This window comes from Macrotis lagotis, chromosome 2 (assembly GCF_037893015.1).
Source record: "Macrotis lagotis isolate mMagLag1 chromosome 2, bilby.v1.9.chrom.fasta, whole genome shotgun sequence".
Lineage (NCBI taxonomy): Eukaryota > Metazoa > Chordata > Mammalia > Peramelemorphia > Peramelidae > Macrotis > Macrotis lagotis.
This window is the reverse complement of record NC_133659.1, coordinates 165,713,513-165,737,444: the sequence shown is the minus strand read 5'-3', so window position 1 is coordinate 165,737,444 and position 23,932 is coordinate 165,713,513. Positions and strand designations below refer to the sequence as shown.

General features: G+C 44.0%; 2 protein-coding genes and 1 long non-coding RNA gene across 6 annotated transcripts in view; 2 read left to right on the top strand and 1 right to left on the bottom strand.

The window, feature by feature from the left end:
- The first annotated feature begins 1,188 nt into the window (after positions 1 to 1,188).
- On the top strand, positions 1,189 to 6,506 carry AQP10 (aquaporin 10). Its single transcript, XM_074220944.1, is given in 6 exon segments — positions 1,189 to 1,293; positions 1,785 to 1,911; positions 3,165 to 3,302; positions 3,648 to 3,766; positions 4,051 to 4,268; positions 6,347 to 6,506. Coding segments are annotated over 6 exon segments (867 nt in total).
- Positions 6,507 to 6,745: 239 nt separating this feature from the next.
- LOC141513509 (uncharacterized) lies at positions 6,746 to 9,863 on the bottom strand. Its single transcript, XR_012475814.1, has 3 exons — positions 9,802 to 9,863; positions 9,494 to 9,559; positions 6,746 to 9,181 (listed from the first exon to the last, which is right to left on the bottom strand). It is a non-coding gene; the product is annotated as an uncharacterized LOC141513509 (long non-coding RNA).
- ATP8B2 (ATPase phospholipid transporting 8B2) overlaps positions 9,226 to 23,932 on the top strand; it is a 29,790-nt gene continuing 15,083 nt past the window's right edge. Inside the window, exons 1-13 of one of the 4 annotated variants that reach the window (XM_074223388.1) lie at positions 9,226 to 9,372; positions 9,474 to 9,645; positions 14,043 to 14,110; positions 17,789 to 17,847; positions 18,091 to 18,204; positions 18,322 to 18,420; positions 18,656 to 18,717; positions 18,822 to 18,894; positions 21,616 to 21,686; positions 21,888 to 21,967; positions 22,260 to 22,418; positions 22,615 to 22,703; positions 23,421 to 23,617. In XM_074223388.1, the coding sequence (XP_074079489.1) occupies positions 14,080 to 14,110; positions 17,789 to 17,847; positions 18,091 to 18,204; positions 18,322 to 18,420; positions 18,656 to 18,717; positions 18,822 to 18,894; positions 21,616 to 21,686; positions 21,888 to 21,967; positions 22,260 to 22,418; positions 22,615 to 22,703; positions 23,421 to 23,617 (1,034 nt within the window). In that variant the 5' untranslated portion in view covers positions 9,226 to 9,372; positions 9,474 to 9,645; positions 14,043 to 14,079. Of the gene's footprint in view, positions 9,646 to 10,046; positions 10,127 to 14,042; positions 14,111 to 15,385; positions 15,630 to 17,788; positions 17,848 to 18,090; positions 18,205 to 18,321; positions 18,421 to 18,655; positions 18,718 to 18,821; positions 18,895 to 21,615; positions 21,687 to 21,887; positions 21,968 to 22,259; positions 22,419 to 22,614; positions 22,704 to 23,420; positions 23,618 to 23,932 lie in introns of those variants that run through there. The other 3 variants (XM_074223387.1, XM_074223389.1, XM_074223386.1) reach the window with 3 other exon arrangements.

The window sequence follows — 23,932 nt, the reverse complement described above, 5'->3', positions numbered from 1 at the left end:
GATAGACAAGCAAACTATAGTCAGGATAAATGGAAGTAATCAACTTAGAAAGAAGGCACTAGAATTAAGAGGGATCAGGAAATGCTTCTTGTGGAGTAGGAAGTAAGGGTTTTAACTGTGACTTGAAGAAAGTCAGGAAAGCCAGGTATAGGTAAGAAGGGAGGGTATTTCAAACATGGATTCTAAGAAAAATTCCCTGGATAACCTCAGAGCCAACAATGAATCTGAGAGTTATCCAGGAATTGGAGAGAGTCTGAGTCCCAAAATATTTGGGACCTGAGATAAGTTGCATGGTTTCTCAGGGCCTCCAACAAAGTGTGTGTGTGTGTGTGTGTGTGTGTGTGTGTGTGTGTGTGTGTGTTTGTATTATACATATACAGGTATGTAGAATCGAAGATTCAGCAGCTATCTCCATTCTTTCCATTTATATGGAAAAATAGTACAGTGAATAGTGCTGGGTCTGGAGTTTATATTAATTATTTATATTATATCACATATATATCATATCATATAAATATATTATATCACATATTATATCATATTATATATAATAATTATAATTATTTATATTATATCACATATTAACTCAAGCACATATTAATTGTATGACCCTGAGGAAATCACCTCACCCTCCTTGCTTCAGTTTCCTTATCTGTTGAATGAGATGAAGAAGGAAATGGTACACCACCTTAGCATTTCTGCCAAGAAAACACCAAATAGAGTCACAAAGAGTCAGACACAACTGAAATGACTGAATTACACTTTACTCACAACAAACCCATGAGATAAGTTGAACATTCTTATCTCCATTTTACAAATGAGGAACTGGCTACGAAAAGCTTAATAGAAAGTAAGTAGGGATGCTGAGACTTAAACCCAGATCTGTTGTCACTAAGTGTTCACTTCACTAAGAGATGTTGCTGCCTTATGTAGTAACTTTCCTCTAATCTGCAAGGGCTAAAGATGAGGAAACCTAGAGTATTCAAGAACAAGTTCATGTGGGTGACATGAAAATTTTTCCTTAACCTTGCTCAGTATGAAGAATGATGACTGCACAGCAGTTAATTGGTCTTAAAGTCTCTTTGTTATCTTTGTTGTCTAGAAGCCTAGAAGCCTGAACAAATATAGTTGGTTGATCAGTGGCCTTAGAGAGGTTGTCCCTTTCTGCTCCCACTAACATCTTTCATCATGGCTCAGTTCCTGTTCCTTACCCAGATCAGGGCCTGGATCTGAATCCGAAGCCTCCTAGTCTGACAGTGCTTGGCTGAATTTCTGGGTGTCTTTGTACTTATGGTAGGTGGCGTTGAATGGGGGTAATCAGGAGAAGGGAAAGTGGGAAAGAAAATGATTTTTTCTCTGACCTGAAACCCCATCTCCACATCTTTTCTGTTCCTTTTCTCTTCTTTATTTGTTCTGATCTCCTTTTATATACTGTTCATTGGTCATCTTCTATTCTATCTCTTCTTTCCTCTTCCCCTCTCTCACAAACCTCCTCTCCCTATCCTTTCTCTATTTTTCTTTGACTTTTTCTTTCATTTCTCTTCCTATCCCTGTCTCTTTCTCCCCCCCCATTTCTCTTGAGGTTTTCCTTGATTTCCCCTGTTTCTCCCCCAATCTTTTCTTTCTATTCTCTCTTCTCACTTCCTTTTCTTTTGCTGCCCTCTCTTCACCAATTCTACTTTTCTCCTTCCTTCTCTGTAATTCTCCTCTACCCTTATTCTCTCTTTTTTTCCTTTTTCCTCTTCTTTACTATCTCTCTTTCTCTCCTCACTTTTATCCATTAGCTCATCACAGAGTCGGCAGTGGCTCAGGCTGTTACTAGTGAGGAAACCAAAGGCAACTTCTTCACCATGTACCTGGCAGGCTCCCTGGCTGTGGTGGTGGCCATCTATGTGGGAGGCAATATCTCAGGTGAGTGAGGATGTCCCAGGTTGGAGGAGTGGCAGGAAGTGGACAGTATCCAGGTCATTGACTCATGGATATTATCTATTGGAAACTTTACATGACTCTGGCATGTCCTTGGGTCTCTCCAACCTTTCTCCCCAATTTTACTACTCTGCCTGCCTTCCCTACTTCACCTTATGAGGTCTTCCTTGTTTTGTCTCTAGGTCTAGCTTCCATATTTCTTTCCTCATTCTGAATTCTTGTTCCTCCTAGCAAAGAAGAGACCCTCAATGAGTTAAGGTATTTCAAGAGGATGTGGCTTACTCCCTGTCTCTATCACCTTCCCAACACATTCAGGACCTCTTTTTTTTAAATTTATTTTTATTAAAGATATTATCTGAGTTTTACAATCCCCCCCATCTTGCTTCCCTCCCCCCACCCCCCCACGGAAAGCACTCTGTCAGTCTTTACTTTGTTTCTATGTTGTACATTGATCCAAATTGGGTGTGATGAGAGAGAAATCATATCCTTAAAGAAGAGAAGTCTAAGAGGTAACAAGATCAGACAATAAGATATCTTTTTTCCCCCCTAAATTAAAGGGAATAGTCCTTGCACTTTGTTCAAACTCCACAGCTCCTTATCTGGATACAGATGGCACTCTCCTCTGCAGACCGCCCAAAATTGTTCCCAATTGTTGCACTGATGGAATGAGCAAGTCCTTCAAGGTTGAACATCACTCCCATGTTGCTGTTAGGGTGTACAGTGTTTTTCTGGTTCTGCTCATCTCACTCAGCATCAGTTCATGCAAATCCCTCCAGGCTTCCCTGAAATCCCATCCCTCCTGGTTTCTAATAGAACAATAGTGTTCCATGACATACATATACCACAGTTTGCTAAGCCATTCCCCAATTGAAGGACATTTACTTAGTTTCCAATTCTTTGCCACCACAAACAAGGCTGCTATGAATATTTTTGTACAAGTAATGTTTTTACCCTTTTTCTTCATCTCTTCAGGGTATAGACCCAGTAGTGGTATTGCTGGGTCAAAGGGCATGCACATTTTTGTTGCCCTTTGGGCATAGTTCCAAATAGCTCTCCAGAAGGGTTGGATGAGTTCACAGCTCCACCAACAGTGTAATAGTGTCCCAGATTTCCCACAACCCTTCCAACAATGATCATTATCCTTCCTGGTCATATTGGCCAGTCTGAGAGGTGTGAGGTGGTACCAGGACCTCTTTTTACTCCTCTATTTCTTCCTGACACAATCTCTGTTCCCTCAGGGGCCCACCTGAATCCTGCCTTCTCTTTGTCCATGTGCCTCATGGGTCGCCTACCTTGGGTCAAACTTCCCATCTATTCACTGGTACAGCTGTTTTCTGCCTTCTCTGCCTCAGGAGTAACCTATGTCCTCTACTATGGTATGCAATAGTCTTTTCAAAGATTCAGGGTTGGGGTGGCTAGGTGGCATAGTGGATAAAGCACTAGCCTTGGAGTCAGGAGTACCTGGGTTCAAATCCGGTCTCAAACACAATAATTACCTAGTTGTGTGGCCTTGGGCAAGCCACTTTAACCCTGTTTGCCTTGCAAAAACCTAAAAAAAAAAATTCAGGGTTCATAAAGAGAGAAACCTAGGCTATGGGGAAAGTAGCCTAGGGATGGAGATGGGGAAAATCAATTCACAGGTGGGAATGGAGAAACTCCTTCTATACATGGATAGAGAGGAAATCAAGCTGAATGCCCATTGCCTCTACTTCCTGAACCAGATGCTCTGCAGAACTATACTGGTGGAAATCTGACAGTGACTGGACCCAAGGAGACAGCCTCTGTCTTTGCCACCTATCCAGCCCCTTATTTGTCCCTAGAAAATGGCTTCCTAGACCAGGTAAGAGTAGAAGTGGAGGACCACACCAAATTATCCAAGGTTCTTCAACCCTCTCTCTTCCAGCATCCCCCTCAGTCTATCCTAACATAAAGTGGTTACATGAATTTCTATCTTGATATACCTCTCAGCAACCAAAGATGAAATCAAAGGATGTAGGAAGTGAGATTATGGGATGTATAAAGAAAGTTAGGGATGTGGAGTATGGGTGAAATCTGAAAGGTATGGATGCAAGGGGAGCCCAAGGGGAACCTTGGAGCATCTAACAGAGTGACCTTTTCCCCAAGGTTTTAGGCACTGCTATGCTGATTGTGGGCATCTTTGCCATCACAGACACCAAGAATAAAGGGGTGCCTGCAGGATTGGAACCAGTGGCAGTTGGGCTGCTGATTCTGGCCATTGGCCTTTCCATGGCTGCCAACTGTGGTTACCCACTCAATCCAGCTCAAGACCTCGGCCCTCGACTCTTCACCTATGTGGCAGGCTGGGGACCTGAAGTTTTTAGGTCAGTGTTCCTTGGCCCAGCATTTCCCTTTTTTAAATTATTTATTTAAATTTATATAGTACTTTATTCCTTACCAAGTGGGTTTTTTGTTCTATTTCAGTGTTTTCCTATAGGTGATTTAATATGATTCTCAAAACTTTGAAAATAGTATATAGAATACCTCCATTTTACAGTTGATGAAATCAAGTTTCAGAGAAGTTAAAGACAGTTAGCAAATGGGAGAAATCAGACTTAAACCTATGGCTATGTTAAGGCATGTTCTCTTCTGGTTCTCCTCTCATCTATCTAACTACTCCTCAGCCTCTTTTGCTAGATCTTATCCATATCCATTAATCATGACTATTCTCAAGGCTATCTTGATAAACTATCTTGTACACAACCTCTCTGGGTGAACACATCAGCTACCGTAGACTTAATTATCACCTCCCATCTCTCTTCTGAACTTGGATCTTTTATGTCCTGGAGGAATTTCAAACTCAACATATCCAAAATATAGAACTCACCATTCCCTCCAAACTCTTTTCTCTTACAAACTTCTTTCTTTTTCTTTCTTTCTTTCTTTCTTTCTTTCTTTCTTTCTTTCTTTCTTTCTTTCTTTCTTTCTTTCTTTCTTTCTTTCTTTTCTTCCTTCCTTTTTCTTTTCTTTTCTTTTTTTCTTTTCTTTTCTTTTCTTTTTTTGGCTTTTGCAAGGCAATAGGGTTAAGTGAATTGCCCAAGGTCACATAGCTAGGTAATTATTTAAACTCAGGTCCTCCTGATTCTAGGACTGGTACTGTATCCACTGTGCCAGCTAGCCACCCCTTCTTCCAAATTTCTTTATTATTGGTCAAGGTACCACTATCTTCTCAATTATTTCAACTCACAACATTGATACCATTCTTTACTCCTTCTTCTCATATACTCCACAAATCTTGCTATTTAATTTATGTTCCTTTCTTTGGTCCTCATGAGCAATTTCTTCCTCCTCCTTCTCCCCATCCTATGATACCTCTGATTTTTTAAAAGCATGTCTGACCATATCATCTTCCTACTCTACAAACTCTATCTATGGATATCTATTATCTCTAAGGTTAAATATGAAGGTTTCTGGTGTTTTAAGTTCTTCGTAACTTGGCTCTTTCCTACCTTTCCAGTCTTAAATAATAGTCCTGCAACCTATATAAACTCTGCAATACAGCTACATGGACTCACTTGCTGCTTCCTCACACATAACATTCCATCTCCTTTCTCTATGTTTTTGCAATGGCTGTTCCTTATAGTTGGAATACTTTCTGTCCTCTCCTTTGCATCCTGTCTTCCCTGAAGACTCAATTCATATCTGACCTGTAGACCTTTTCTGGTTCCCCTAGCTGCTAATGCCTCCCTTTCAATCTTAGAAAGGTAATCTCAATCTCTCTCTCTCTCTCTCTCTCTCTCTCTCTCTCTCTCTCTCTCTCTCTCTCTCTCTCCCTCCCTCCCCCCCAATCTCTGTCTCTGTCTCTGAAATTAGATAAATATATATGAAGACTTTGTAAATTTTAAAGAGTTGGAATAGTGTGAGTTATTAATAGCTCTCTGTAAAATAGTAAAATAATGCTTTTTTTGTCAAGGTAAAGGGTTGGGCTGTTCTCAGAATTTGGATTCTACAACTTAGACCATACCCCATACATTTGTGACCCAGACAAATAAGATCCAAATTATCTTTTCCCCACAACTTCTGTCTTTTCAGGGGCATAGTCATACACTTTCTTTCTCCTTTCTCTCCTCTTCCTCCTTCCCCTACTCATCCTTTGTTGTTGTGGTGGTCATTCAGTCATTTCCTATTCTTCATGATCCCAGATGGAATTTTCTTGGCAAAGACACTGGAGTGACTTGTCATTTCCTTCTCCAGTTCATTGTGAGGAAACCAAAGCAAATAGGTTTAAGTAACTTGCCCAGGGCACATAGCTAGTGTCTAAGATCAGATCTGAACTCATAAAGATATCTTTCTGACTTTAGGCCTGGCGTCACTTCAACACCTAACTTGCCCTCATTCCACCTATCTACAAAAAAGGGAATGGGGGAGCTGTTTCCTGACCTCCTTCTTTGTCCCTCTATAGTGCTGGCAGTGGTTGGTGGTGGGTGCCTGTGGTGGCTCCCATGGTAGGCGCTGTGTTGGTAACTGCCACATACCAGTTGCTGGTGGGTCTGCATCATCCTGAGGATCTGGAGTCTGCCCAGGAGAAACCCTCAGAATTGAGACCCATGTCTTACTTCTAATTCCCAAAGAAAGCAGTGATATCCTTTCTTCTTCCAACTTTACTGGAGACATTTAAAAATAACAACAGACAAAATTATATTTGATGATATTTGTCCTTTATTCTCTCTCTCTCTCTCTCTTTGGTTTTTGGTTTTTGCAAGGCATTGGGGTTAAGTGATTTGCCCAAAGTCATACAGGAAATTTTTTTATGTGTCTGAGGCTGGATTTAACTCAGACCCTCCTGACTCCAGGACCAGTGCTCTATCCACTGCACCACCTAGCTGCCCCTGTCCTTCATTCTCTAAGAAGACCATGACATCAGGGAGGTGATGCCATGACAAGCATGTGAATTGGATTTGAGTAAGGAGGGGCTGTGCTAAGTCACCAGCCTCACTTTCTCCTCCAGAATCATCTGGGTCCAGAGGCCAGATATGAGTCAGAATGACTGAGATGACCCTGGATGCGATGCACACTGGGTTAAATGACTTTCCCAAGGTCACACAGCTAGTAAGCATCAAGTGTTTGAGTCTGGATAGTATTTGAGAATATATTTGATAGTATTTACAGTAAATACTATATTTAAACAACTAGACAACAGCTAAAACTATTTAACTTGTTTATCTTTTCTGCTATTTATGATTTTACAAATTTGGTTTGGTTAAATTGAACTAGCTTACTTGCACTTATAATATTCCATTTCCCATCTCTTAAGTTTTGCATTGACTGTTTCCTATGCCTAAAATACATTCCATCCTCACCTCCATATCTTGGAATCCTTACTTTCATTCAAAATTCAGCTCAAGTACCATGAAGCCTTCTCTGAATTCCCCCACTATTTCTCTCCCCAAATTATCTTTTATGTATTTGAATTTTTTTAATATACTTATACATGTACATGTCTTCCCTGATAGAATGTAAACTCTTTGAGAGCAGGGATAGTACCCAGATGATGATGATGATGATGGTGATGCTTGTCCTTAATTTTCAAAGAAGACCATAACATCAGGGAGGTGATGCTGTGATATACACATGAATTGGATTTCACTGAGGGGATATCATCTAAGTCAACAGTCTCACTTTCTTCTCTGGAGTCATCTAGTCCAGTGACCAAATATGGATAAGGTTGACTGGAGATGGCCCCAGATTGGAGGCAACCAGGGTTAAAGTGACTTGCCCAAGGTCATCACAGCTAGTAAATGTCAATGTCTAAGGTCAAATTTGAACTCAGATCCTCCTGACTCCAGGGTTGGTGCTCTATCCACAGTACCAATTGCCCTTTGCATATAGAAAGTTTTTAATGAATGCTTGTTGACTGGACTGCATGCAAGAGGACATCCCTGCCAACTCTGAAATTCTGTGATTTTTTTTTTGGCAAGGCAGTGGGGTTAAGTGACTTGCCCAAGGTCACATAGCAAGATATTTATTAAGTGTCTGAGGTTGGATTTGAACTCAGTCTTCTTGACTCTAGAGTTGGTACTCTATCCACTGTGCCACCTAGCTGCCTGCCCTGTGATTTTTTTGTTGAAACATTACCAATAATTATCATTACTGCCTACTATGTGCCAGGATTTCATAAATACTAGGTATTTGGAGTATAAAGGTGAAAGCTACACAATCTCTACTAAGGAACCTCCAATAGGACAAAGGGCAGGATTCATGTACAAATAAGCATGATAGAATGTTATAGGAAACAAGGACAGAGACCCAACATGGTACTTTGTGAAAATTTAAGAAAGGAATGATGAATTTCAACTTGGAGGCTGGGGGAGAGGGTTTGGTGAAGGAAGGGGCACTTGAACAAGCTGGACCTTGAAGGAATATGATTTCAACAGGTAGAGTTAAGAAGGGGGTACATTTTAGGCATGGGGGATAGTCTCTGGGAATGTATGCAAGCAGGAGAGGCTAAAGTCAAAGTCTGGTATAATTAGAAGTTCGGATAAGCTGGAAGCTCATTAGTATGAAATAAGGCAAAGAAGGAAGATTTGGTGATGGACTGTGGAAAGCCTAAGATGTCAAGCTAAACAGATTGTATTTTATCCTACTGCTTAATAGGGAACCCTTGAAGATTAGTAAGCAGAGAACTGATAGGTTCAAATGTGTGCATTAGAGAAAATTATTTTGGCAACTATGTGACTAGGGTTGGGGAGAGTAGAGACTGAAGGGATGCCATTAGAAGACTCTTTAAAGGGGTGGCTAGGTGGTGTAGTGGATAAAGCACCAGCCTTGGAGTCAGGAGTACGTGGGTTCAAATCTGGTCTCAGACACTTAATAATTGCCTAGCTGTGTGGCCTTGGGCAAGCCACTTAACCCCATTTGCCTTGCAAAAATCTAAAAAAAAAAACCCAAAACCAAAAAAACAAGACTCTTTAAGAAATACAGGTGAGATGAAAGAATCTGAATAAGAAAAGTGCAATGGTGGTGAAGGAAGTTCCTATTGAACAGCTGAACTAGTACTAACTAGTACTCCTTTGGGGGCTGGTCAGGGTATATGTGAAATGGGAAAGACTACCTGGAAGCTGTGTGGTTTTAAGGCTTCTACTAATGTACTCATCACACTTCTCAAGAAAGGCTTGGAGGTGTGTATGTATGTGTGGGAGGGAGGGGGGCTTCCCTGGGAGGGTCAGTACTTCAAAGTGGCCGCCAGAGGACGATAAGCAGATAGCTGGATGCCAGGATACCAGGGAGCCAATCCATCCTGGAAAACAAACGTGGGACACTGTATCCTTGACGTTCCCAGGAAGTTTCGCTGGTCTTTGCCATTCCCTTTCCCCTCTCCTGATCCCCAGAAATATCCCCATTTCTTCCAACCGTGGCTAAATTCTAGCCACCCGGGTATCATTTCTTACCACCACTGGGTCCCTCCCCTTGACTCAGACACCTTCAAAGGTTAATTAGGGGTGGGGGGGGATCAGTTCCCGACAGGCGAAAAGGGAATGAGTGAGCCAGCTAAAGAGCGGTCTTAATGCCGCCTCTGCTGCTAATTATAGGGTTCCTCCCTTCCCAGTACCTGAGGCCCGGAGATGGGGGAAACTGAGGCACGGGAGGTCCAACATAGACTTCTTGGAGCTTCTCCCTGGAGAGGAAGGAATGCATTGAGATGAGAGTAAGGCGAGAAGAATGCAGGACACGGGGCAACTCTAAATGACATGGGCAGAAGGGGTAAGTTGGAGAAGCAGACTCTAGGGAGACCCTCATCCACCACTTCCTCAGCTTCGCCTCCTAAAAAACCCAAACCCAACCAACCCAGGATGGACTGGGAGTGGGAGGGGAAGGGAGGAGAGGGGTGACCAGGGATGGTGGAAGGGGTTGTATTACACAAAGCTCAGGGGCTGAAGGGTTAAGACCTTAGCCTTGCCCCGCACAAAGATGGCGGCGCCCACCTTTCCCGCCCCCCCATCTCCAACTCCCCGAATCCCCTCTCTCCCGCCCCCCGCCCTCCACAGATGTCTCCGTCACTTCCGCCCCGCCGTGGCCGAAACTGACACAAAGTAGCGGTCGGAGGCCCGGGGGGAGCCGGGGCTGTAGCTGGGGTGGGGGGGGCGGGAGCCCGCGGGGAGCCGAGTGCTCCCCGCCCCAGCCCCCGGCATGGGCAGGACAGGGCCGCCGGGGCCGGGCGCAGGGCGCTGAGAGCCGCGGAGAGGTGAGGGGGCAGTGAAGCCCCGGGGGTGTGTAAAGGGGGGCGCTGAAGAAGGGTAAATCGGGGGGACAGCGGGACAGGGCAGACCACGGACGGGTCGGGGATGAGCAGGAGAAGGGATAGAGGAGGGGAAGAGTGAGGGGGAAATGGGGAGTAGGGGTGAAGCTAGAAGAGAAGACTGGGGATCCCGGAGATCAGATGGAGAGAACAAACCAGGGAGGAAAGGGAATTGGGGGGGGGGGGCGGAGAATGAGAGAAAGTGAGGAAATCTGGAGCTGGGGTGGGGAACTGATGACTAGATTGAATCAGGATTGTTTAGGACACTTGGGGAATAAGAGTTATTCTGGAAGCTAGGGAGGGCTTGGAGGGGTGGCATTATTGGGAGCTAGGAAATTCGAATTTTGTAGTGACGAGAAGCTCAAGGAGGGGAGGGGCATGGGAAATCAGATTAACGTGAGGAGAGATTTGAGGCTGAGAGTATTAGGAAGTGATTTTGAAGAAAAAGACTTGGGAAAGAGCAGGAGACTTTGAGTGCTGGTTAAAAAAAAGGTGGGGAGAGAATTTTGGGGAAATCTGGGACTCTGGGTGATTTTTATCTTTGAGTGTGAGATGGTTAGAAAAACTGAAAATGGAGGGAAAATAGGATGCATATTGAGGGCCAATTCCTTTGTATGAGAGCCTTGCTCCCCTCTGGAAAACTGGGGAGAAGTAGATATTTATCAGTGGAAGGAAACCGGGTGCTATGGACTTCCAGGGTTCAGTTCTTGACTTTGAGGAGTGAATTGGTGGGCAAAGCAGTATGCTACTTGGATTCCATTTTCTGTTCTATTTATACTTACACACAATCCCTACGTGGCTGTTTAAAGATCCACTGTAAAGAACGGAAGAAACATTTGGGAGAAGGGCTCTGGAGAAGGGTAATTAATTTCTTGGCTTAGGGAGAGGAGTTATCACAACTAATCTCCCTCTCTTGGGGCTCTCTTGAGCCCCAAAGCAGCTCAGCTTCTTTCCCATTGGTAGCTATTTATACACGGTGGGTGTCTCTAGAAGGGACTGGGGGAGTGGGGGTGGAATCTGGTAGTCAAACCCTGAGCAATCTCAGAGTCTAGGCTTGGGAGGAAGGTAAGGTCTGGAATCTCCCTCCCATAAACTCTCCCACTCCTCTTTCAGGTATAGAGACCCTGAAATTGGATAGAATTGGGGTGAGAGGACTCTCAAGGGTTGAGAGTTTAATTTTCCAGTCTGAATCTCCCCAGAGTCTGAGAAATTGAGATAATTTACTGATCAGGGTTGGGAGGGATCCAAAGCTCCTGAGAGTTTGTCTCTTTCATTAACCACCTCCTTTAGGATTCAATCCCCAGTGTTAGATAGTGGTCTTCAAATTACTTTCAAAATTTGGGGTGGAGCTGGGATTAGCGATGGAGTCTCAGGAACCTCGTGATGTCCTGTCCTCACTTCCATTCTCTCTCCTCACCCCCTTCACCCCACCCACCCATGAGTCATTCCCCAGACTGGGTGGGGTTGGTATCTCCAAAATGTGGATAAGGCTCTATCTTACAATTTCTGAGCTAGACAACCCAGGTTCTGAGGTTAGGAAGTGGGGCAGGGCAAAACTTCTGGCCAGCTTGACCCCTGATTTGGTATTTGAGGTGGGACTTTTGAGCCAGTTTAAGGAGAACATGTTATGTGTGTGACTGGGCTCCATCCAGAGTCTGTAATTACATAGGTTCAGTAGACAGACAATTAGTATCTCTTGGGGCTGACAGGCTGTGGGGTGTGTCATAGACAGAAGGAAAGACTCCACCCCTGGTTTAAAGGAAAAAGGAGGTGGTAAAAGGGGAAGGTACCAGGTTGTCTACTTTCTTTGGACTAGGTTTATAAGGGAGGAGATAACTTCCAACAGCTCCTTGGTGGGCAAGACATTTTAAACTCTTTGGGATATATGAGGAGAGTAGAGAGGGAAAAGGAAAAAGTTAAGCATAACAGAAAGGTCCCAATATCTGCCCTGGTCCTATGTTCTCTAGGTAGGAAAAGAGTAATCTCATGGTCACAAACTAAGTGTTGTTGTAGCTCCCTGCAAGACTTTTGGAGACTTCTCCGTGAACCAGAGGAAAGAGAACTAGTTAGCCAGCCCCACTGTGAGAGGAAGAGATTTTAAGGCTATTTGTACAGGAAGTGAGGGCCACACCTCTGATGTGAGAGTTTTTAGAGGAGCTCTCTGAATGAGGGGGAAAGGAAGCAGGGACTTGAAGGGTGGGACCTACCCTCTTCCAGATACTCTGGCAGGTGCTTCCTGGCATACCCTACAAGCTCTCTTAACTTTTTTTCCTTGGGGGACTCCTTTTCTAGAAAATACTCCCCTCAGATTTCTCTGCCACAGTTACAGGCATTTGTCTCTCCTTGAGAACTTTAGAGGTTCCCTAAAGACAAAGCCCAATTCGCTTTCTATTCCCGGCTCTTCTTAGAAGTAAGGATACCTTGCTTTCAGCAGCAGTCATCAAAATGAACACAGAGAGGGGATGACATATCATTGTCGGAGATCTTTGAGCATTAATGGTAGGACTAATTGTTGAAAGGTTGGAGCTGGGGAATCCAGGATTTGGTGAACCTATTTGAATTGGTGCCAGGGATACCAATTTTGAAAATAAAAAAGGAGTCTCTGTTCTTAGAGAACAGATAGTTTAATGGGGAGAAGAATATACACAGTAACTACAAGGCAGAATATAATTAAAAGCTGTTTTTTATTAAGTGCAGAGAAGATGCTTAAGTTTTGTTCAACTAACTGAATTAAAGGTTCATAAAGAAGACAGTAGGAAAGATTTGAGAGAAAGAAGTAGCATTTGAGTTTTTTTCCTTATAGGACTAAAGAAAAACCATGACTTAGATTTTAAAATGGTTATTTTGGAGGGAAGTCTATAAGGTGTCAGACAGTCCATAAATGTTGAATTAAATCCCTACTATGAATCAGACATAAAGATCTTTTGAAACCAAAGAAAGGTCAGAGACAATCCTTATCCTCAAGAAGGTGAGGTAACTATTTATGCAAACAACTATGTACAAACTACATCCAAGATAAATAGAAAATAATTCACTGAGGGAAGGTCCTTTAATTTAGAGAGATTGGGAAAGGTTTCCTGGAGAAAGTAGAATTTTAGTTGGAATTTGAAGGAATCTGGGAGACAGAAATGAGGAGGGAGAACATTCCATGGATGGGGGACAGCCAGTGAAAATACCCAGAGTCAGGAAATGGAGTGTCTTCTTTGAGAACAACAAGGAGGCCAGTGTCAGTGGATTGAAGAGTATGTTTTATATTTCATCCTGGGTGTGATGAGAACCACTGGGGTTTGTCGAGGTAGAGGTGTATGTGTATTTGTGTGTGTGTGTGTTTGTGTATCTGTGGTTTAGACCTTTAGAAAAATCACTTGTAGTTGAGTAGAGCATATACTAACTAGAGCAGAGGAAAGACTTGTGGGAAGCAGATTAGCAGGTTGCCACAATAGACCAGAAATGAGATAAAGGTCTATGCAGAACCAGGGTGGTGGTAGTATCAGAAGAGAGAAGGGAGTGTATTGTAAAGATATTACAAAGGTAACAGATTGGACATCCAGAGTGATAGTGAGGAATCAAGGATGATACTTAGGTTTCAAGTCTAGGGGACTTGGAGAATCGTTGTACAGTAGTTGCTGTTTGTCTTTCATTCTCAAAGAGGACCATGACATCAGGAAGGTGACACCATGGTATGCAAATGAATTGGATTTAAGGGCTGTGCAAAGTCACTAAGAAGTTTGGAAGCAGAAGCTGGGGGTGGGGTGGGAAGTGTGAGTTCAGTTTTGATCATGGACCAACTAACTCTAGGACATTCAATTCTAGATGTCATTGTCTTGATGTAGCTCCCCCCCCCCACTTTTTCTCTTTGCAGGATCTCCCATGGGCTTGCCAGGACCTCTGTGGGTGAGATGGCATTGTGTGCAAAAAAGCGCCCCCCAGGTAAGGAAGATAGGGTGGGATGGCTTTTGCTAATCACTGTAGGAGTGTTGCCATTGCTTAATACTACTGGACTTGAACTCTTCTCACCCTAGGATAGAAAAATTGAAATAAAATGAATACCATTGCACATAGCAGATGCATAAGTTTTGATTGTATGAATTTTTGTCAAGATGCAATATCTTTAAGCCTCGATTGCATCAAAAGTAGAATGAGGGCAATGGATTATGATCTCTAAGATCCCTTTCCATTTGGAATCTTATGTTCCTTTGTTCTGAAGGGTCCTAAGTGTATTGAAGATGCTTAAGGGTCCTAATAGTATTGAAGATATTGAAGACAGGGATCCCGGAGCTCATTTTCTGTATCTTGGGGAGTACTTCCCGCTACCGGTAGTAGAGTAGGACCAGCTGTAGAGAGGAGGGATTGGAGGTAGGTAGAGTGGTGTGGCGGGAAGAACGCTGGATCTGGAATCAGAACTTTGGATTGGAATCCCAGGTCCAAGTCAGTATGGCATATCCTTCCCTCTTTGAACCCCAGCTTGATCATCTCTGAAATGAGGTGACTGTGCTAGATGAACCGTAAGATCTCTTTAAGCTCTATGACTAATAATGGATCGCTCATATACTGCTAAGTTAACTCTACATGTGCATTTGATGTTTCCGTCAACCGCGTAAAATAGGCGTTATTGTCTGAAGGGTCTCGCCAGGGTCACGGAGCAGCACTCTTTGAATAGGCTGTAGTCAGGCCAGTGCCAGGCCAGTGCCAGGCCAGTCACCCGTTTCTTTTCCTCTTATTCTTCCTCACTTTTTCCATTCTCTGGCGTAACGACGAGGTCTCCCTGGGTCCTCCTTTTCCCTTTCTCCGAACCCCATCCTTTACTTCTAGCACCCCCACCCCAGCTCCCTCTCCTCCTACATCCCTCCCCGCCCCCGCCCCGCCCCCCAGGAGGGAGCTTCCCCGCTGCGGGAGCTGGTTGGAAGCGGTTGCCCCGGGAGACGCCGGCGATCCCGGAGCCGGACTGGCTGATCCCCGCGAAGTGGGAGGCGGAGGGGCGGGGCTGGCGCCTCCTCTCGGGGCTACGCGGCGCTCGGGCTCGTGGGCTCTGCCTGCTCGTGGGAGGGGGCGGGACTCTGGCCGCGCACGCCTGCGCGCGCCGGCCCCTCCTCGCGCGCCGTTGGGGGCGGTTGGGGGCGGGGCTGGCCGGGGAGCCGAGGGGAGGGGGTGTGCTGGGGGCGGCGGCGGCTGAAGGCGCGGCGGCCGCGAGGATGGCCGGGGAGGCTGGGGCGGCGCGCTCCCGGCGGCCGGGGCTCCCCTCAGAGCGACCGCTGCTCCCTCTTCTCCCCGGGGGGCCGCCCGCCCGCCTCTTCCTTCTCCGTTGAGGAGACAAGAGAGGGACCCCGAGAACAGTCTGCGCCCCTCACAGCAGCCGGGATCATGACGGTCCCCAAGGAGATGCCCGAGAAGTGGTCCCGGGCAGGGGTGCCCCCCTCCTGGAGTCGAAAGAAGCCTGCCTGGGGGACAGGTAACGGGAGGGAGCTCTCCTCGTGCACCCACCCCATCTCTCTTCTGACTGCTCTGCCCCATGACCCCTCCTTCCTTCCTCTGTCCCCCACCCATCCTCATCCCATCTCTGCGACTTCCCTATCGCAACCCATTTGTGTGTCCCCATCCCTTGTCTCTGCCCCTCCATCCCATCTCTGGGGTTCTCCATCCCGTCTTTGTGCCCCTCCCCCCAGTCTTTCTCGGTGACCTCCCCATCCCATCTCGGTGACCTCCCCATCCCAATTCTGTGGCCTCCTCCACCTCGTCTCTGGCTCCCTCCATCTCATCTCTTTGATCTCCCCATCCCATCGCTATGGCCCCCTCCCGTATCTGTGACCATAGATCTCTTATCTGCAATCCCTTCTATCTCTGTCACCTTTCCATCTTCCAACTCTTTCTGTGATATCCTATTTTCTATGTCCCCCTTTATTTTTCTGATCCTCATCCCATTTCTGTGACTCTGCCACTACTTATATATTTCTTTATAATCCATTTGCTGCTCTCTATGACCCCTAACCTATCAGTTCTTTCCTTCTCCCCCTACCCCACAAACCTCCACATCTTTAATGCCAGTCCTCTTGATGTCTCCCCTCAGATTCTGCCTCCTCATGACCTTTCATTCCCTTCCATTCTCATGACCTTCCCAGTCACCTCATTCTCTATGGTCTCTTCCCCTTTCCACCCCCCCCTTTCTTCTTCCTTGTTATTTTGGGGAGTCTGGGGGGAGGGGCAGTGATGCAGAACCAGCAGAGTTTCAGGATGGGGATGTGTATGGTTCAAGGGAACTGAAAAAGGGGAAAGCCCTGTTGGGAAGTTGTTGAGAGAAAGTGATTGAGCAGGGAAAGAAACCCCTGGGATTGGGATTGAGAAGGTGAGATATTTAGTTGATGTTTAGCACTGCAGTGTGTTCTGCAGGTGGTGTCCCAGTACACCTCCCCCTTCTTTTCCTACCTTCTGCTTAGGTCTTTCTTGGGTTTAAAACAGTTCAGAACTGCTGACTAAGGCAAGCAGGAAAAATCCTTATAATCCCTCCCTTTCTTAGTCTGAGGGTCATGGTAACCCCTTGGTATAAAATGAAGTGAACATTCATGGCTTAATCCTACAATTCAATGGGACTGGGGTTTTGAGAACTGATCTGTCCCTTTTGACACATAAACTCTATTTAGGAATTGTAGAAGGGGGTTAGGATCATTAGATGTTGGACATATTCTTGGTAAACATCATTTAGGGTATATGGGGATGGGAAGAGAACATGGAGTATAGAGAATTATAGGTAGAGAACTGGCGTATAACTGCTCTGACAGCATTCCCTTCTTCCTTTCCCCCTCATCTTCACTGTCTCCCTCCCCTGAAGTCTATGTCTGAGTCTGCATGACCCATATCCCTGACCTCTCCCCCCCACCCCCTTGACTTGAAGATGAGCTTTGAAATAAGCTGATGTCATCGTGGGCCAGTAAGGAGCCAGCCTTGGTGACATGTGACAGTCAGTGGCTCCTGTTGGGGAGAGTGCACGTGGGGCTGGGACACTGCAGCAGCCACGTAGTTTCTTGGGGCACTGTGACTCTTCTGTTCATCTAGTGCCTCCCCCGTCCCTACTCTTTATCCCCTTCATTTCGTGAGGGTTAGTCCTTCCCACCTTAACTATAGTAGGAAAAGTAGATAAAGGGAAAGAGAACTGACTTTTTCTTCACCTTCCATTCCTTCTTGAATAAGGTAACTTAAAAATCAAAGAAACCAAGGGTTCTGGGGAATTCCCCAACAACATTCTTTTAAGCTGACTGAGCCCTGCAAAGGCAATAGGAGTTAAAGAAATTGAGTGCCAGCAGTCGAAATGCAATTTAAAGAAAAGAGAAAGCTGTGTTATCTATGGCATTTTGTCTAGTTTGGGTAATATCTGCATAGCTTTGTGTTGGTAATTTATTTATTGCTCTGATTCTTTATTGATTCATATTGATTTTTATTTTATTGAAATTTAATATGGCTCTTACCCCAAGGAATGGGAGCTATTTCTGAATTAACCCTCTTGTTATAACTATAATAAACAAAAGGAGCCAAGTTCTAAGAGGAAATGGAGTAGGGGTAATATTATAGGAGGTTGGGCTTCAAGTTGTCTCACTGACACTCATTTTTGTGTTGTAGAGGAAGAGAGGCGGGCACGGGCCAATGACAGAGAATACAATGAAAAGTTCCAGTATGCGGTGAGTGACCTTGTCCCAGTCTCTACCATGCATTTGTTCTACTGAAAGTAAAGATGTCATAATGACACTCAGGTGAAAGTACTTTACTTTCAGTAATTTCTATCTGTATTCTGGGACTGTATGGGGACAGTTTCCTAGGCCACTTCACATCTGTTGCTGCTTATGAATTTTTCATTTAGTTATATGTTGGTGGAGTAAGATGTAGGCACCTCATGCTCATCTATCATCCCCCCCTTGCCACAGAGTAACTGCATCAAGACCTCCAAGTACAACATTGTCACCTTCCTGCCTGTCAACCTCTTTGAACAGTTCCAGGAGGTTGCCAATACCTACTTCTTGTTCCTCCTCATTCTGCAGGTGAGTGACCCTATACTGTATGCTGCACTAGTCTCAGAAAAGCAGAGGAAAATAGAGAACAAAATGAGAGGAGTGAGGCAAGGCAACTGAAGAGAAATACTTTTTTTTCCTTTCTAGTTGATCCCACAGATCTCTTCCTTGTCATGGTTCACCACCATTGTGCCTTTGGTTCTTGTCCTTACCATCACAGCTGTAAAAGATGCCACTGATGATTATGTGAGTTGTTTTCCATCCTCAATGCTTTACACTCTCCTCCCAACAAAAGTTAATATCTTTGCATGTCTAACTTGACTCTTTTGGGAGTATATCTACCTGTTACCAAATGGTATTATCTTGGGAGGTCTTTGCTCTAGTCATCACCTAAAACCATCTTAATCCCATAACTGGCAGGCAAGAAATACCTGGGGGGTACAGTGTCTTTCACATTCTCATATCTTTCTTTTCTCTTCAGTTCCGCCACAAGAGTGATAACCAGGTGAATAATCGGCAGTCTCAGGTGCTGATTAGTGGGATGTAAGTACCTACGTAAGGAAAGAGGTTTTGGGCTTGGTTGGTGCCTCTTCCAGAACTAGACTAGTCTCTAATGCTGCTTTCCTTTGTCTCTTTGTCTTCTGTAGCCTGCAGCAAGAACAATGGATGAATGTCCGTGTTGGGGATATTATAAAATTAGAAAATAACCAGTTTGTGGCGGTAAGAAACAGGGTAATATTCTGGGTATGTCAGATTCTTTCTAACCTTTGGCAGAAGAGGAGGTTACTCTTTATTTAGCTATGTCTGCACTGCCTAGGGTACTCCCCTTCCTTCCCAGTAAGGTGGCCCAGTGAGAAGAGCATTGAAGGCAGTAGACTTGATTTCAAATTCAACCTCAGACACTTATTAGCTATGTAATTGTCACTGTCTTCTTTGTCTGCTTCATTTTCTTCTCTCTAAATTGGGGGCATCTACCTTCCAGGGCTATTATGACTATAAAATGAAATAGTTATAAAGTGCTTTGCAAACCTTAAAGTTCTATTTAAATGCTAGCTTTTATTATCTTGGTGAACCAAATCATCTTTACACTAACTTCTACTCTTGGATTTCTTTCCTCTGTTTTATTACTGACCATACCTTACCAAATCTCAATTCCGAACTACTCCCACCATCCATCTTCTTTGCTTCTATCCATGTGCTGCTGAACAGACCTGGAGGAAATCATGCAACTGGGTATATCATACAAATATATTATCTAATCTGAACTGAGTCTTTATTACAGCAAGGCAATCATTCTACTCTTCCCTGATTGATTACTATCCTTTCTTCACAGTGGTTATTCCAACCACTCTCTCATGCCACCCCCTCTTCAATTGAAGACCTTACCTTATACTTGACTGAAAAAATTAAGGCTGTCAAGTGTTTCTTCTTAATATCGTTCTTTACTGTGTTCTTGCATGAGAAATAACACTTCTTGCCAAGTCCTAAATGCACCCTTGGTCCCTTCTTCAGAAAATTGCCCCCCCCTTCATGCTCCCTCTTTTTAATTCAATTTCTCCTTATCAACTGGATTTTTCTGGCATTTTCATGCCTATGTCTTCTTCTATCCTTAAAAAAAAAACCCTTTTACTTGATCCTACTATATCTCCTATTTGTAATCCTGTATTATATCCTCTTCTTGGACAAGCTATTAACTACATGAGGAAGGTTTCTACTTGGTGATTCTTATTCCTCTCCTTTTACTTGCTTCTAAATCCTTTACAGTTTAGCTTCCTCCAACTGAAACTACCTTCATCAGAATTACTATTGATCTCTGAACTAATGAATCTAATGACTTTTTCTCAAATTTCATTGTCATCTCTACCTTTCTGTAGCATTTGATACATTTGATCACTTTTTGTTCATGGATAACCCAGTGTTTTGGAATCTGCTCTCTTGATTTTCATGTACTTTGCTGGTTCTTCATCCATGTCAAACCTTTTAACTATAGGTATCCCTCATGACTCTCTCCTGGATCCTTTTTCTTCTCCCTCTAGATCTTCTCACTTGGTGATCTTATCAACTTCCATGGATTCAATTATCATCTCTGTGAAAATGATTCTCAGATCTATATTTTAATCCCTAATCTCTATTTTATCCTCCATTCCTGTATTAACAACTACTTTCAAGACATCTTGAACTTGGTGTTCCATAGGCATCTGAGAACTCAACATTCCAAAACTGAATTCTACTCTCCTCCAGATACTCTCCTTTTCCATACTTTCCTGTGATGGGTACCACTGTCCTCTTAGTCATCCAGACTTACCACCTCAGGGTCATGATTTACTCTCATCCCTCGTATATCTAATTTGCTGTCAAATTTGATTATGTCTTCTTTCACATCATCAATAATTTGTCCTCTCACAGAGTTACCACTGTAGTTGAAGCCCTCATCAACCTGCCAACTGGACTTTTGCAGTAGCCTTCTAATTGGCTTTTCTGCTTTCAAGTCCCTCCCTTCTCCAATTCATTCTCCCCTAAACTGACAAGGTCATCCCCCTCCCTCAGTAGGTTAAAGTGCTAACTCCAGGATTAAATACAGAATCTTTTTGACTTCTTCCTACCTTTTAAATCTTAGTCTTCTACTCCCTTCCCCAACCCCTAAAGAGATCTAGCTGCATTAACTTATACTCTTTTCCCCCAGCTCTACCTTTATACTGCTTGACTTCCACATTTGAGATGCTAAGATCCTCACCTCCATCTTTTACTTTCCTTCCCAATTTTCCTTCCAGACTCACCTCATATCATATCTGAGGTACCACCTCACACTTATCAGATTGGCTAAAATGGCAAAAAAAAGGAAAAATGTTCAATGCTGGAGAGGATGTGGGAAAACTGGGACCTGCTGGTAGAGTTGTGAACTGATCCAACCATTCTGGAGGGTCATTTGGAAATTATGCCCAAAGGGCACTAAAACTGCAGACTCACCTCATGACCCCTTCTGTAGGAAGTTTTTCTTAGTACACCTAGCTATTAGTGGCTTCCTTTTTGAGATAACCTTCCATCTACTCTGGATGTATCTTGTACATACATCTAATTATCGGAATGTTTATCTCTCCCATTAAAATGTGATATCCTTTAAGATGGTGGTCTGTTTTTAAGTTGTTGGTTTTGTTTTGTTTTTACCTTTTTTTTGTGTCTCAGAGCTTAGCTCACAGCTTGGAACATATTAAATGATAATTGTTGACTAACTGACCACTTTCTTCCTTTAAAAAAAATAAGAAATTTTTGCTGAGTGGGACCTCTATTGTTTTTTTCCCATGAGATTTGGGCCACATTCTACTTCTCTATTCAAATATATAGGCAGAACCAGAACTTTTTGCAATAGGAGCTAATTGGGGGAAGAGAATAATACCATTGTAGTTGTAGAGTTACTATTAACTTCTGAAATTCTCTCTTTAGGCAGATCTTCTTCTCCTCTCTAGCAGTGAACCCCATGGATTATGCTACATAGAGACAGCAGAATTAGATGGGTAAGTAACAAATCTCCTTTCTTACATGATTAAAAAAAATGATTTGGTAAAATGTTCTTAGTTCTAGAGTCTATGCTTCCTTGTAAATTGAGGGATGAGAGGGGTTTTGGAAGCAGGGTTGAGCATTCAGAACCCTCTGTGGTGTCCATGGGTAGAATGTAGGGATAAGGAAATAAGAATCCTGAGAAACTATCATTCCAGGGAGACCAACATGAAAGTACGACAGGCGATTCCTGTGACCTCAGAACTGGGGGACATCAATAAGCTAGCCAAATTTGATGGTGAGTAGAACTAGGAGAGCTCATCTTTGGCCAGGATTGGGTGGTTTGGTGGGAATATGCTTCAGTCATTTATTTCTTTTTTTCCTTTTTAAAAGCTTTTGGCTATATCTGTCGAGATCTATAACTTGAAGGTTTTTTCTGAAAAACATCATGGGTTATAGATTCCTACTGTTGTTCTGGGCACTGGGAGAACCTTGAAGTTTTAAGACTAGGCTACTTCCTTCTTCCAATTTGGCTGCTTCTTGGAATGTCAGCCATGGCTTGACCAGTAACACTGTTGTCCTCCCTTCAGGTGAAGTTATTTGTGAACCCCCCAACAACAAGCTGGATAAATTCAGCGGCACCCTTTACTGGAAGGAGAACAAGTTCCCTCTGAGCAACCAGAATATGCTTCTTCGAGGCTGTGTGCTCCGCAACACTGAGTGGTGCTTTGGGCTGGTCATCTTTGCAGGTGAGACTCTTAAGCACCAAGAAATTGAATAAGAGGCAGCTTGAGATGTATGACTGAAAGAATGTGTAAGGGAAAGGATCCCAGCCTCAAAAGTGAGCAGTGTAACTTGAATTTTCCTGAATTTTTGGTGAGGTTCTATATATTAGAAACGAGAGCAGAATCCTTGAGGAGAGTTTCTCATTACCATTTCCTTCAGGTCCTGACACGAAGTTGATGCAAAACAGTGGGAGGACAAAGTTCAAAAGGACAAGCATTGACCGTCTGATGAATACGCTGGTGCTCTGGGTAAGGCTGGACCCTTTGGGGTATGCTTTTGTCTCTTTTCCATGTTCAGCATTCTAGATTTGAGTTTTACATGTCACTAGTGAGATATCCTGTCAAAGCCTGGGTTTATGTCAGGATCCTTTAGAGCCAGATTGTAACATCCACAAATCCACAACAGATACAGTTCTGGGGTCCAGACCCTCCCAGACACAGCTTTTCAATCAGTGCCGGGAGGGCCGTCCTCTTGGCCATTAAAGTGCCTGCCTTGGAATGGAGAAGGGATTAGAGAGAAAGCAGTTGTGACTTTAGAGGGGAATAATGGAGTTTTTTTCTTTTACCTCTTCTCAGAAGGAAAATTTCCAATTTAATTCTGGTGCTTTCTAAAATTCTCTATTGCTTTGTTAGGAGTTTGAGCACTACTCCCCCTTTCTGTGCCCCTCTGCCCACCTGACACACTCTAGGAAGCCTGACGCCGACTTCTGTGGGGAAGGAGCTTCCGCCTTGGTCCTGCAGTCTCTTGGCAGACTTGACCTGAGTTCTTACAGCAGAAGTTGGCGCTTAGTGGGTTTGGATCGCCCCCTGGTGGCCCTCGATCAGGCTAACATGTTGAGTTTTGTGAAGTGCTGCGTCTGAGGGGCCTCAGGACCCAAGCAGAGCCACCTCTCCCCCTGTGTCAGGGTAGTCAGATGCCTTTCCTCTGTTACAACAGAGCTGAGCCCTCCCACCTTTTCCCAACAGATCTTTGGCTTCTTAGTCTGTATGGGGGTGATCCTGGCTATTGGTAATGCCATCTGGGAGTATGAGGTCGGAGCACGCTTCCAGGTCTACCTGCCATGGGATGAGGCGGTGGACAGTGCCTTCTTCTCCGGCTTCCTCTCCTTCTGGTCCTATATCATCATCCTCAACACTGTGGTGCCCATTTCCCTCTATGTCAGGTATGTGTTTCCTCTGTCCCCAAAGTTGCAGGAGCTCCCTTAGCAATTCTCCCCATTTATGAGTCGGTCATAATTCCAAAGAAAGTACCTTGGAGCCTTTATAGGATAAAAAGGTGTTACCTTTTATCTTTATATCAGACCTCTCACTGCAGTCTCTAGATATTTTGTGATATATGAAAACCAAATTAGCTAAACATAATTGACATATACCGTCTACTATGGTCAAATCATAAACTGCCAAGTTTATGCGGTTTAAAGATCAGTGTCCCTGCCCTTCAGGAGCTTTATAACCTACCAAATATGTGCAAAAATAGC